Below are 11,919 nucleotides of genomic sequence, written 5' to 3' on the forward strand. Positions count from 1 at the left end.
ATTGCTTTTTTTTTTTTTTATTGTTCTTGGGAAGCTTAAAGGCTTTGACAGCCTTTAAAGAATCGACTTTGAGGTATGGGGAGCATATAGGCTGCAAAAGTGATAACAATGTTGGTTATTTCATTTTATATGAGACACAAATTGATGTCATTTATTTTTTTTATTTTCTTCCTGCTGTGGGTAAGAGGTTGCAGAACAAAATTCATTTCCACGACACGAAAATTTGAACCTTTCAAGAGAGACGTTTTCATTGTGTGTGTAGGCCTCCCCAGGGGGCTCCAAGCAGTTTGAGAGGCGGCTCGGTAAATGGAGGAGCAAAAATATTGCAAGAGTTATTAGAGTAATAACTTTATTGCTTGTGATGTGGTTGAAGAGCTCAGATACACTGGTTATGTGGGGCTTGACTGTTTTTCATAAAGCCATTACAGCTAATATCTTAAGACCATTAAGTGTAACTTGAACATGTAAAATATGTGTGTGTGTGTGGGAATAAACAGCCCAATCATGCTCATAAGGCATCCAAGAATTTAGCAAAGCTAAATAAGTGAAAAAGTGGGGTGAGTGAGGTGTCTATTTTTTTTAGTAAACTTCACTGCTTTCAGATTCTGAAAAACCCCATTTAAATGAAGGCAATGATATTTTTTACAGCTTCAAATTAAGCATGTGCCATACAATGGTTTGGCAGAGAAACTGAGTTATTATAAAGATTAATTTTAGCTCAGCATCTGAAAGTCTAAATGGCATCTGTTTGTGTGACCGTGTGCATGTGTTCAACAGGTGCCAACATGCATGGGTCAAATGCGGAGGAGTCATTTCGTGTTAGCATTCGTGTGTACATGTCCTCAAAGTAATCTTAATCTTAATCTTAAAAAAAGGTGCTTTCAGGTGAAAATGCAGCTCTCAGACTAAGAGTTTTCATCTACTTTCTAGAGACCCCATCATCCATAAACTTCAACAGATTGTAATGTAGTTGAAAGGTCATTAGTAGGCTTGAATTTATTTTAGGGACGAGGCACACTGGACCGCTGTGACCTTGTGTGGATCTTGATATTGCTCCCAAGTTCCCAACAGTGTATCTGTTTCACCGGGGTGCCACTGAAGTTTGTTGGACTGGCCCATTCAGTGCTGAACCGAGACACAACGGTTAACCTACTTTTAAATGAATAATAATGAAAAAAAGAGAGAATCAAACCCACGTCTCTCTTATCTTACACTTGAAGCAGTGTGTGGGGGTTAAACGGAGGAAACACGTCGCTGTGAGACACCGGACTCGCTGACAGAGTTTTTAGGATGTCCGGAGAGTGTCGTCGGACTCCCCCCCCCCTCTTTTTCATCCTGAATGGAACATCCTGAAAGTTTAGCACCCGGAGTTGCAACTGACAACACTGCTGGGGGTAAGTTCACTTCTCCCCTCTGTACTGACCGTGGGAAGACCGAGAGCCAAGCTTTTACGACACGACACACTTAAACAGTGTTTAAAAGTTTATTCAGTCGTCCTGTTCTCCCTCCGGAGCATTGTCTATTGTGAAGGAACGCTCAAACGCGGCTGAAGTTGCTGGCTTCTGTTTTTTTGGGAATGCTTCCTCAATTTGCCAGTAAAGGTAGGTTTATCCATGTACATGTAGACTAAAGGGACCTAACTTTGCCTTTAAATGTACTTTTGCTCATTCGTTAATAAACTCAGCCTCAAAGTGTAATTAAATTAAAATGACAGTAGCGTTAAATATAAGAGTTGGTGTGAGCAGAGGGAAAAAACGACGAGAGGATGCTTTTTGTGAATGACTGCTCACATTTTTCCAAACTTTGCTTGAAGCATTGATTGTCTGCATCCTGAGTTTAGGTTATTCTTAATAGATAATCCGTTTTTGTTTGTTTTTAGATTAACAACCAAGAAAAAGAAGAGAGGAAGACCTAGATTTCATGCTCACAATAACTGTTAATACAACTTAAAATTGTAAAATGATTTCTCATCACATCTCCAAAAGCTTTTATTTAAATACTTATTGTGTCCCCACGGTGTAGAGAACTAGATCACACTAAGAGTGTTTAATTTCTTTTTTGAACCCCTTTGAATTAATGTATCTGTCAGAAAAACTCAAGGTCGGTCTCCTCTCTGATTCGCAGGGCAAAGAGTGACAGTATTTTCTGTCAATCCACATCTGAAGACATGTTGTACTGGACTTTGTCTGACTGGAGAGCATTGCTGCTGATTGTTCTGCTGTGGGATGGCTTCTGCGCTTTGGGAGTGAAACCAACGAGATGGCCACTGTATTCCCAAAAGCCTTTGCTTTTCGCTTGGAATATCCCGACTCAGGAATGCGGCCCATGGCATGGCGTATCTTTTAATCTGGACCAGTTCCAGATTGTGGCCTCACCAAATGAGGGCTTTGTTAAACAGAATTTGACCATGTTCTACAAGGACCGCTTGGGTTTGTACCCCTACTTTGATTCAGATGAAACGCCGGTGAATGGGGGATTGCCACAGGTGGCCAGTCTCACACAGCACCTAGATAAAATGCTGGAAGGGGTTCAGAAGTATATACGTGAACCAGGGGCCGTAGGTTTAGCAGTTATTGACTGGGAGGAGTGGCGCCCCGTTTGGATACGTAACTGGGATACCAAACTTATCTACCGCAAACATTCTAAGGATCTAGTACGCCAAAAGAACCCAACTTGGACTGATGAACTGGTGAAAAAAGTGGCCCAGAAGGAGTTTGAGATGTCTGCCAAGAAGTTCATGCTGGACACGCTGAGGCACGCCAAACACCTGAGGCCCAACCAGCTGTGGGGGTTCTACCTGTTCCCCGACTGCTACAACCACGACTACATGCGCTTTCAGGACAGCTACACTGGTCGCTGCCCCGATGTGGAGGTGACCCGCAACGACCAGCTGAAATGGCTGTGGACGGAGAGCACCGCCCTCTTCCCCTCCGTCTACATGGGCACTGTGCTGCGTTCCTCAGCATCCGGACGGCAGTTTGTACGGAACCGGGTGAAGGAAGGGATGCGTTTGGCTTCATCAGGCGAGGGATTGGCACGTCCTGTCTTTGTGTACACCCGCCCCACCTACATCAACTCGATGGTGCAGCTCACAGAGGTGACGCTCAGCCTTTAGAAACTTGTCCAGTGCCATATTTGGTTACCCTTCCTGCACCTTTTTCCTGCTTTGTCTTTGCTGCTGTGGTGAAGTGTAGACTGACAAATACGCCCTTTTGTGTTGATAATGTGTGAGACAAAATTGTTCTTTAGCAAACAGTTCTCAAATCACTGTGTGGCCCCAACTCGTCCCTCCCTATCAGTGCATGCTGCATGGAGCTATAGCGCTGTACTTTTCCTTATCGGCAGCCACAGTCCTTTCCTGTCCTGGTAGCAGTCACACTCTCTAATACCTTTCATTTGTGTGGAGTAAGCAGGATGGGTGTTGGTCAGGATGAAAATATGGCTAATCCTCCTGAAGACTGTTTTCACAAGTGAGAACGAACCGATGGGGGTGCTGCACTTCACATACAGTAGCTGACGGTCCACTGACAGTTAGACCCTGATTTATAGTTTAATAGTGGCGTTGCTTCCTTTTGTTTGAGCTGTAAATTTAACGAGCTGATTCATCTCTCACAGATTGATCTTGTGTCCACCATCGGGGAGAGCGTGGCTTTGGGAGCAGCCGGAATCATCCTGTGGGGAGATGTAGCATATGCGACTAACAGAGTAAGCAGCCACAAACTAATTATGGAAATAAACTCCTCAATCACTCAAGTTTTCTTTTTCTTCTACCACAGACAGAGGTTATCACTTTGAGTTTTGACCTCCTCCTCTTGACTGTTCTGTGAACGTTTTGCAACATTAAAACAACATTAAAACCACCCACTCACTGAAGTAGGCCCTCCTCATGCTACTGAGGGAGCTCTGAACAGTCAGGGTGTGGACAGAGAATATCTGAAGAATGTCCTGACCTGGGGTGTCCGGTACCAGAGCGTTGGAAGTAGATTCTGAGGGCCCTGTGGATTGTGTGTGTGTGTGGGGGGGGGGGTGTCTTTGTGGATTGGTCTTGCTTCCCACAGGGGAGGCTGCTGCTGCAGGAGAGTGCTGTTGCATGTTGGGGTTATGATTGGTCTGCAAAGTCATTCATAGGTGGCAAGTGTCAAAGTAACATCCATGCGACTGCCAAAGATGTAGGTGGCTGATCTTTGTAGAACGTCCGAAGAGATGCTTCTGAAAACATTAGATCATACACTGTTAAAGATATATCTAAGCATTCTGTGTTGTTTTTCTACATGTCAGTGAGCTGTTGGGGTTAACTAAAACACAATGAGTCCACTGCCTTCTTACTTATCCACATTCGACGAGAAAACAAGGTGAATGTTGTCAAATTGCTTTATCATAAATACGGAGCTGGACGAAGCTGATAATTTGGATATTTGACATGGTTTACTGTGAGTCAGTATCCTGGTGTTTTCCCTTTCTTCATGTCTCACATCTGTAGCAGTTTTTGTTCTCTTAAAGGCTCAGTTATTGGTTCAGCAGCCCATAAAAACCGTAGCTCTGGCTGTGCAGTAAATTGCTTTTCCCTCCGGTGTTGGTGGAACTCAATTGCTCTACATCTGTAAACATGTCCTTTTTTGATGGATGTGATTTCGGTGAGAATGCGTCATGTGCTTTTTTTTTTTGTAGTTTTTTTTGAGTTAACATTGGAGGGACATTAAACTAAAAACTGAAATAAGTTGTTTTTAGAGAGTAATCTCCGCTGGTACAGTCAATAATTGTGTGGAACATCAGGCCTATTTTTTCCTATTACTGTGGCCCTCTTTTAAGAGATGCAGGTGTACTTCACTTACAGATAATAATGAAAAATTGGAACATTTAAATTGATCAACAAAATTGGAATACATTTTAGCTAGATGGTGGCAGATGTGCTAAAGTATATATATATATATATATATATATATATATATATATATATATATATAAAAAAGGTGTTTGGTATCAATGAAAAAACTTCTCCAGAACTTTGGCTCTCTTTGAGTTTAAATATTTAAACTATTATTGTATCAACTTGACCCAACTGGACAATGGTGGCAGGTTTGATGATAAATGACCACAGAGTGAGTAAATTTGATCTTTTTTTTGTCTCCAGACCACCTGCTCTGACCTGGATGTGTATCTTCGGGGCACGCTGGGTCATTACCTCCTCAACGTCTCCACGGCAGCGGAGCTGTGCAGCCGGACCTTGTGTGGTTCTCACGGTCGGTGCCTGCGCAAAAACTCGGACAGTGATGTTTACTTGCATCTGAACCCCCTCACCTACAACATCACCAGGCAAGGTGGCAATCTGATGGTCACCGGCGAGCTTGGAGAAGCAAATGAGACGAGTTTTGACACAGACTTTCAGTGCCAGTGCTACAGCGGCTTTCAGGGCGAGGGCTGCAAACAGATAGACCCCCTACACCAAAGAGGGATGGCCCCTCAGGCTGGAGCATCAGCACTGCAGTGTGTGATCTTTCTTATGGTCTTTGTGCTCCTCTCTTAATACACTGCATAGCTGCAAATACATGAGCACAGGACATGACACGTTTTTGGTTTAAAAAAAAAAAAAAAAAAAGAAGAAAATTATGGACGATAAAAAGTGAATTTTTTTTATAAGAAACGCTGTGGAAACTGAAAACTGATGTTTTTTTTAGTTTTTTTTTTAATTAACTTTTAATCATTTATAAACAATGGAGGGCTCGCTGGAAATTACCCTGTTTACATTTTGCTCTCGGTTTCCTTCTCATTCTCTGCTCCCCAAAGTGTCAAATTCCATGTTTCTTATAGAGACGATGCTTCTGTGGTAAATGTGGTGCGGGAAATGATGAATTAACATTGTTGCTTTGTGGTGAAAGTGGAAAAGATGCACTTGAATCTGCTAATAGCTTTTTTTTTTTTTTTTCCCTTCCAAGATGACCTCTCTCTGATGTTTCTATGGAGGCAATTGCAGTGTACTATTTATTTGAATGTATTTTCAGGTGTTTTATGTGAGCTCTTCTCATCTTTATGTCTAAATCGTGACTACTAGTTTTCCATTAAAACACTACATTTCCCTCTTTCTGTCAGAGACAGACAGTCTCATGTTCCAGTTGTTCCTTGACTTTAGAAGCTTAATGTAAAAAAGCTAATCATGGATCTTTTGTGTGTGGAACAAAATTTGCTGCATCTCGTATGCTGCTCTCAAATTTTTCATACTAAATAAACTTCTTTTGTTGAGCCCGTGTTGTTTCAGTTGTGTTAACGCCATCTTGTAAGCATCACAGACGGCATTGAGGTAATCATTTTGTGTAGGTATGATGCAGGTATGCTTTTCTTGGCCTCGGCCAAAAAAAATGAAAGTTTTAGGGAGACGCCTCGGTGGCTCACCCTCGGTCAGGGGAGTCGAAGCCTGCTGTTCTCAGGGAGGGACACTAGCTGAAGCCTCATACCCCCTCCCCATGTAATTGTAGGGTGTTGTTAGCCAAGAGTTATTTTTTACTACATTTAAAACTTGAGCAGTGCTTATGTTCAAATCTGGACGAGGAGGAGTTCATTATGGCTTTGCTTGATAGTCATTTAGAGAGGAACGCTGTAGCCTCTCCAAATCTCAATAAACGGTTTATTTTGAGCTGTGTTTTAAGTGTTTATAATGAACCAAACTGAAACTGCTCAGGAGAGGCAGGACGTCAGCATATGTTTAAACTTGCCTGTGACTTTAAATCCGCTGCGCATGATTTACATGTCTCTTCTCATTGGCTGTTAGAAATGCTGTGCACACGATTGGTTCGGTTTTTGTTACTTCCCTTTTCCCTGCATGTTTCAGTCATGAGACTTCTGGTTCCTTGAAAAAAAAAAAAAAAAACACAAACCAAAATCCCTCTCCGTTTATAAATCAGGTAAGTGAGTGTTTGCTTGACTTTGCTCTTAGTTTTCTCTGAATTATTTCAGTTCATTTGACACTATCAATTATAGGTGACTGTTCAGTCCAGTGGAGGTACTCCATAGACAGATGTGTTTGCCTGGAAAACCATAGAGCAGAGAGAGTTTAAGAGAGCAGAGAGAGTTGAAGAGAGCAACGCGTGTGGTCAGAAATCCAAACTCTTGGTGCTAAATGCTGGTTATGAAATCAAACTGTAATTTGATCTTGATGCACAACTGAGGAAGAAAAAAAAAGTGTTATTTCAAAGTTTCATAACATAGTTGTTTTTCGATGTAACTGTTTTCCTGTCCTATGCAGGGATGTGGTACTTTGGCCCTCAGGCGTTACTGCTCCTCAGTCTGATCAGCCTTGTTTCTGGGCTGCAGATTGCAACATCATCTTTCTCCCAGGTGCCTTTCCTCTCTGTCTGGAATGCTCCAACTGTCAGCTGCCTCTCTCAGCATGGCGTGGACATTGACCTGGGGACTTTCAGCATAGTCCAGAACCAGAACCAAAGCTTTATGGGGGAAAATATCACCATTTTCTATGCCGAAAAGCTTGGTCTGTATCCAAGGTACTCCGCCCAGGAGGTGGCTGTTAATGGGGGAGTGCCACAGAACAGCAGCCTCGACGAGCACCTCAGAGTCGCCCGTGAGGACATCCGCAGGTATATCGCTGACAGGGATTTCCAGGGCCTGGCTGTGGTTGATTGGGAGAGTTGGAGACCTTTATGGGTGAGAAACTGGGACAGTAAGCATGTGTACTGGGAGGGGTCAAAAGCACTGGTGAGGTCCAGACATCCAGACTGGAGCCCTGCACAGGTAGAAGCCACGGCACGTGTGGAGTTTGAGAAAGCCGGAAGGAAATTCATAGAGGAAACTTTGAAACTTGGGCTGGAGATGAGACCAAGTGGCTTGTGGGGTTATTATGGTTTTCCCAACTGCTACAACGCCTACAGTGTCAACAGCACAAACTACACTGGGAAGTGTCCAGCTTTAGAGCTGAAGAGGAACGATGAGCTGTTCTGGCTGTGGAACGCCTCCTCTGCCCTGTATCCTAACATCTACCTCAGCCTCGAGCTGCGAGACCTCGGCAGAGAGGTGCTCCTCTTCACTCACCACCGCATCCTGGAGGCCATGAGGGCCACGGCTCAAGTGACCCCGTCAGCACTTCCCGTGTATGTCTACGCTCGCATCGTCTACACCTTCACGCTGGAATTCCTCTCTCAGGCAAGTAGCAGATGTTTAAACTGAACCGTTTTGTGATTAGTCTTGATCTGATGTGAATATTTTCATCTTTTCACCCTGCAGAAGCACCTGGTCTACACTATTGGAGAGAGTGCTGCCTTAGGATCTGCAGGGGTGGTGCTTTGGGGCGACAACAACTTTTCCAAATCTCAGGTACGATAATAACATTGCCGTAGCGTCTAATTGTGTGTAATTTTGAGACCTTTATGCATGTATACAGAGAACCGTCACAGAAAATGTCTTTTTCAAATTGTGTACTGACTTTGGCTTTATTTAAGCAAGTGTTTGGATAACTTTCAGCTTTTTCAGGAAGCTTTCTTTTGACAGATTCGAAAGAAACAAATGAGACTTAATAATAAAAGTTGATGTCAATGGTTCATACACTTCTGTGTTCTGTGATCTATTAGTCCCATGAGTGTGTGACAAGAAGACCAAAAAAAACCATCAGACCCAACCCTGATTAAAAACACGTCAGCTGAAATAGAGCATGTTTTTTTTTAGAGAAGTTGTGCAATGTGTGTTGATTTCGTTGTAGACTTGCATCAGAGCTCTTGTTGGTGTGTACATTTGTTCTCAAATTTAGAAATCATATAGAACCTCATCTCCTCTGGTAAACATTATTTTCTTTGTACGTTTTATAGGTTTGTTTTGAATAACTACTGCATTTCAGAGACTTAAGCTTATGTATTCCATAATGTTCTGCTCTTTTAATGTATATTTGTGCCTTACACTCTTAAGCCCATTTGTTGATGCAGATTAAAAATACCACAATCACAAATAAATGTTTTCATTGAGACAAAAAATGGCAGTAATATTCTGCATATTTTAGCAAACAATACACAAGAGGAAGCTGTCAGAGGCTATTTTCAGACAGTGTGTTTGGGCGTGAGTCAAAATAAAGTGTGGGCTCATTGTTGTGTTTTCAGCAGTTTTTGGAGAATTGAGGAGCAGTAATAGCAAATTTGTACTAAAGCATCAGTTTTATACCCTAATAACTACTGGAGAAAGGAAAGAGTGACTCGCAGATTGATTTTGATCTGAAGTCATATGACCTCCCACCTGCTGGGAAGTTTTCTTGTGATAGTGTCACCTGATGCCATGGGACCTTTATTACTGATTGATCTTCCTGTTTTGTTTTTTCCTTGTTCCTATCCTACTTTCAGGCTACTTGCGAGGCTGTCAAATCCTACATCGATGAGACTCTGGGTCCCTACCTGGTCAATGTGACGTCAGCTGCTGTTCTCTGCAGTCAGACCATGTGCTCCTCTCAGGGACGGTGCCAGAGGAGGAACCTGAAGTCCAGGGCCTACCTCCACCTCGACCCTGCTGCATGGAAGGTGGTGCCCGAGAAGAAGCCAGGAGGAGGGAGGAACTACAGGGTTGTAGGACAGGTGGGGGCACCTCAGGAGCAGTTAATGAAGTCTGAGTTTCGGTGCAGGTGTTACACTGGGTGGACCGGTGAGAACTGCTCCAAGCCGACTCAGAAATGAGAATTTCTTCCTTTTTGATTTTCTTTTGACTCAGGTATATAATATCTGTGACATAACTGGCAAGTAAGGGAAAATGGCTGCATGTGGTCTCCTGTGAATGGAAATATCCAAATCTTTTACAAATGTGTTTTATTCGTGCATTTATTTTCTAGTTTTCTTGTAGTTTATACAGTATGTGCCATGATGTTACAGGTTTTTTTTTTTTATAAATCACCAATAAATCAGTTTGTTGTTTTTCCAGATTAATTTGTGCCTATCAATAAATGTGTCATATTACGAATTTATTGTTTGAAGACAAAATATTTCAAATTCTTTCAAATTCTTTTAAAATCCTTAAAAAAAAAAAAAAAAAAAGGCACAAATCATGCTGCTTTCAAAGGCAAATTGGAGTTCGGACTTTCTGATCTCTGACGAGGAAACATCAGAAGAGCTCAAATTTTCTTTACTGTCATTCTCCAGAAAGTAACTCAACTCGATGAATGTTTTTTTCCTTTGTTATTCATCATCTGATTAAATATTTGGAAATGTAACTTATGTATCATTTTAGTTCATCTGTTTTTTATTTAAGTGAACTACATGAGTTTTAGGTCACTGAGATTATGTCAATTCTAAGAGCTTGAATCAGAGCAACTAGGCTTCTTCTTTTTCGTTGTTCTTGAGGAAGTTTCACTTCTCATCCGAAAGGCTAATTAAGTACTTACTGGGTGTGGAGATTCGGTTAATAAGTAATCGAAAGACCATTCCCACTTGGCAGGTTGTTAAGGTCCCGTGAGTCACAGACTCATCATTGTGCTGTTTGTTTAAGTCATTCTCACTTAGGAGTTGTTTACCTTACAAAAGTATTACTAAATAAGTCCAGTTGCCCTTATCGAAGCTCATAGAATTAGATTTATAAGAATTAAAGTTTTAATGTGAAAAGTTTGTTTGTGGAAGAAAAAACAAGGCAAACCTGGAGGCAGTCATGTTGTTTCCCACTCCGTGCATCAAATATGCAGAACTCGAAAATGATTATTTTTGGTGTTATATCTGAGGTATATTTAACTCGAAATCAGCTTGAACATCTAAAGCCATCACCAATGTGTTGTGTTTGTGTCTTTGAGTTGAACTTGTATCAGATCAGCTGAAGGGAAAAGCAGCTCTGTTCTTTCCTTTAATCTAAGCTTAACACATGATGCAATTTCTAGGCATGTAATGGCTCAATATGCAACTTCAGACAGTGTAATGTGGAAACTTTAAACCTTCAACTGTTTATTTCAGTAAACAAGGAGCTCTCGAGTCTATCAGCTGGACAATAATTGCATAGTCATGGATCCTGGTTTTAATAATGGTAAGAGGAGCGATTATAGTTCCAACTGTAATTCATTTACTCATTAACATTTAATTCAGTTTATTTTTAAAACAGTAACAGTTTTCACTCACTCCCAGTTATCACTACTTTACGTTTTAGCATTTAAATTGAGCTGATTGATAATTTGTACTGATCTCAAATCTCTTTTATATGGGTGTCCTTGCAAAGATAGGCAGCAGCTCAGATCAGCTCAATACGTAGAAACATTTACATAAAACCAAAATGTATCATAAAGAATTAACGAAACACACATGAAAAATAAAACTGAAAATAAAATGCTTGTGCACAGTGCATTGGTAATATCAATCAGTATCAATATCGTCTCTGTTTTAGATGTTTTATGTAGTTATTTTTGCAACAGAAAGCTATCTTATTATCTCTTTCATTGTTTGTTGGGATTTTTTTTGAGTGTAACATTTAACTGTTGTTTCTTTTTAGTCAACTAACCTTTGCAGAGGCTTTCATTTTGATTTTCTTGTTTGTATTTGTATGAGCAGTAGGTGGTGCTGTGGGACAGCTAACTAGCCGAAAGACATCAAGGTCACAGCACTGGGTGTTCGTTATCACAAAGGGAGTTAAATAAACGTGGAGAAAAAGCCATATGTAACTCATTATGTCTGAATATTATAAGTTTGCATAGCATCTCTACAGCAGCCATGTGTCCATCATGAACTGAATTCACTATTTCACAGAACCAAAGAAAGCATCAGGTGACCTTGACTGATGTGGAAAGTAGCGTCTACAATGCAGTCTTATCTGATGGCCACCACTGCTCCAAACCAGTGTCACCAATAGTTATTTACCTCCTGTGTCCCTAGAGGCAAAGCACACTGAAAAAACAGGTTCCTGCGAGGCCCCACAGTTTCTTACCTCTCCCTTTATCATAAACAGCTGAATTGTGAGGAAATGAGGACA

The 11,919-nt window shown here is 41.4% G+C and overlaps 2 protein-coding genes across 3 annotated transcripts; both read left to right on the plus strand.

Annotated features, from left to right (window-relative positions):
• Positions 1-1,319: 1,319 nt before the first annotated feature.
• Positions 1,320-6,165, plus strand: hyal2a (hyaluronidase 2a). 2 transcript variants are annotated; one of them, XM_072381973.1, is made up of 4 exons: positions 1,320-1,394; positions 2,125-3,097; positions 3,616-3,705; positions 5,132-6,165. In XM_072381973.1, exons 2-4 carry the CDS (start codon positions 2,168-2,170, stop codon positions 5,522-5,524), a joined length of 1,413 nt encoding a protein of 470 aa, XP_072238074.1. In that variant the 5' UTR covers positions 1,320-1,394; positions 2,125-2,167; the 3' UTR covers positions 5,525-6,165. The 2 variants fall into 2 exon arrangements, with proteins under 2 accessions (XP_072238074.1, XP_072238073.1); XM_072381972.1 differs by having other exon boundaries at positions 1,334-1,601.
• Positions 6,166-6,807: 642 nt separating this feature from the next.
• Positions 6,808-9,958, plus strand: hyal1 (hyaluronidase 1). The gene is made up of 4 exons (XM_072381974.1): positions 6,808-6,896; positions 7,238-8,141; positions 8,223-8,319; positions 9,330-9,958. The coding sequence occupies exons 2-4, from the start codon at positions 7,240-7,242 to the stop codon at positions 9,654-9,656; spliced, it is 1,326 nt and encodes a 441-aa protein (XP_072238075.1). The 5' UTR covers positions 6,808-6,896; positions 7,238-7,239; the 3' UTR covers positions 9,657-9,958.
• The last annotated feature ends 1,961 nt before the right edge of the window (positions 9,959-11,919 follow it).

The sequence above is a fragment of the Leuresthes tenuis genome, unplaced genomic scaffold (genome assembly GCF_036924035.1).
Source record: "Leuresthes tenuis unplaced genomic scaffold, fLeuTen1.0.hap1 SCAF_3, whole genome shotgun sequence".
Classification (NCBI taxonomy): Eukaryota; Metazoa; Chordata; class Actinopteri; order Atheriniformes; family Atherinopsidae; genus Leuresthes; species Leuresthes tenuis.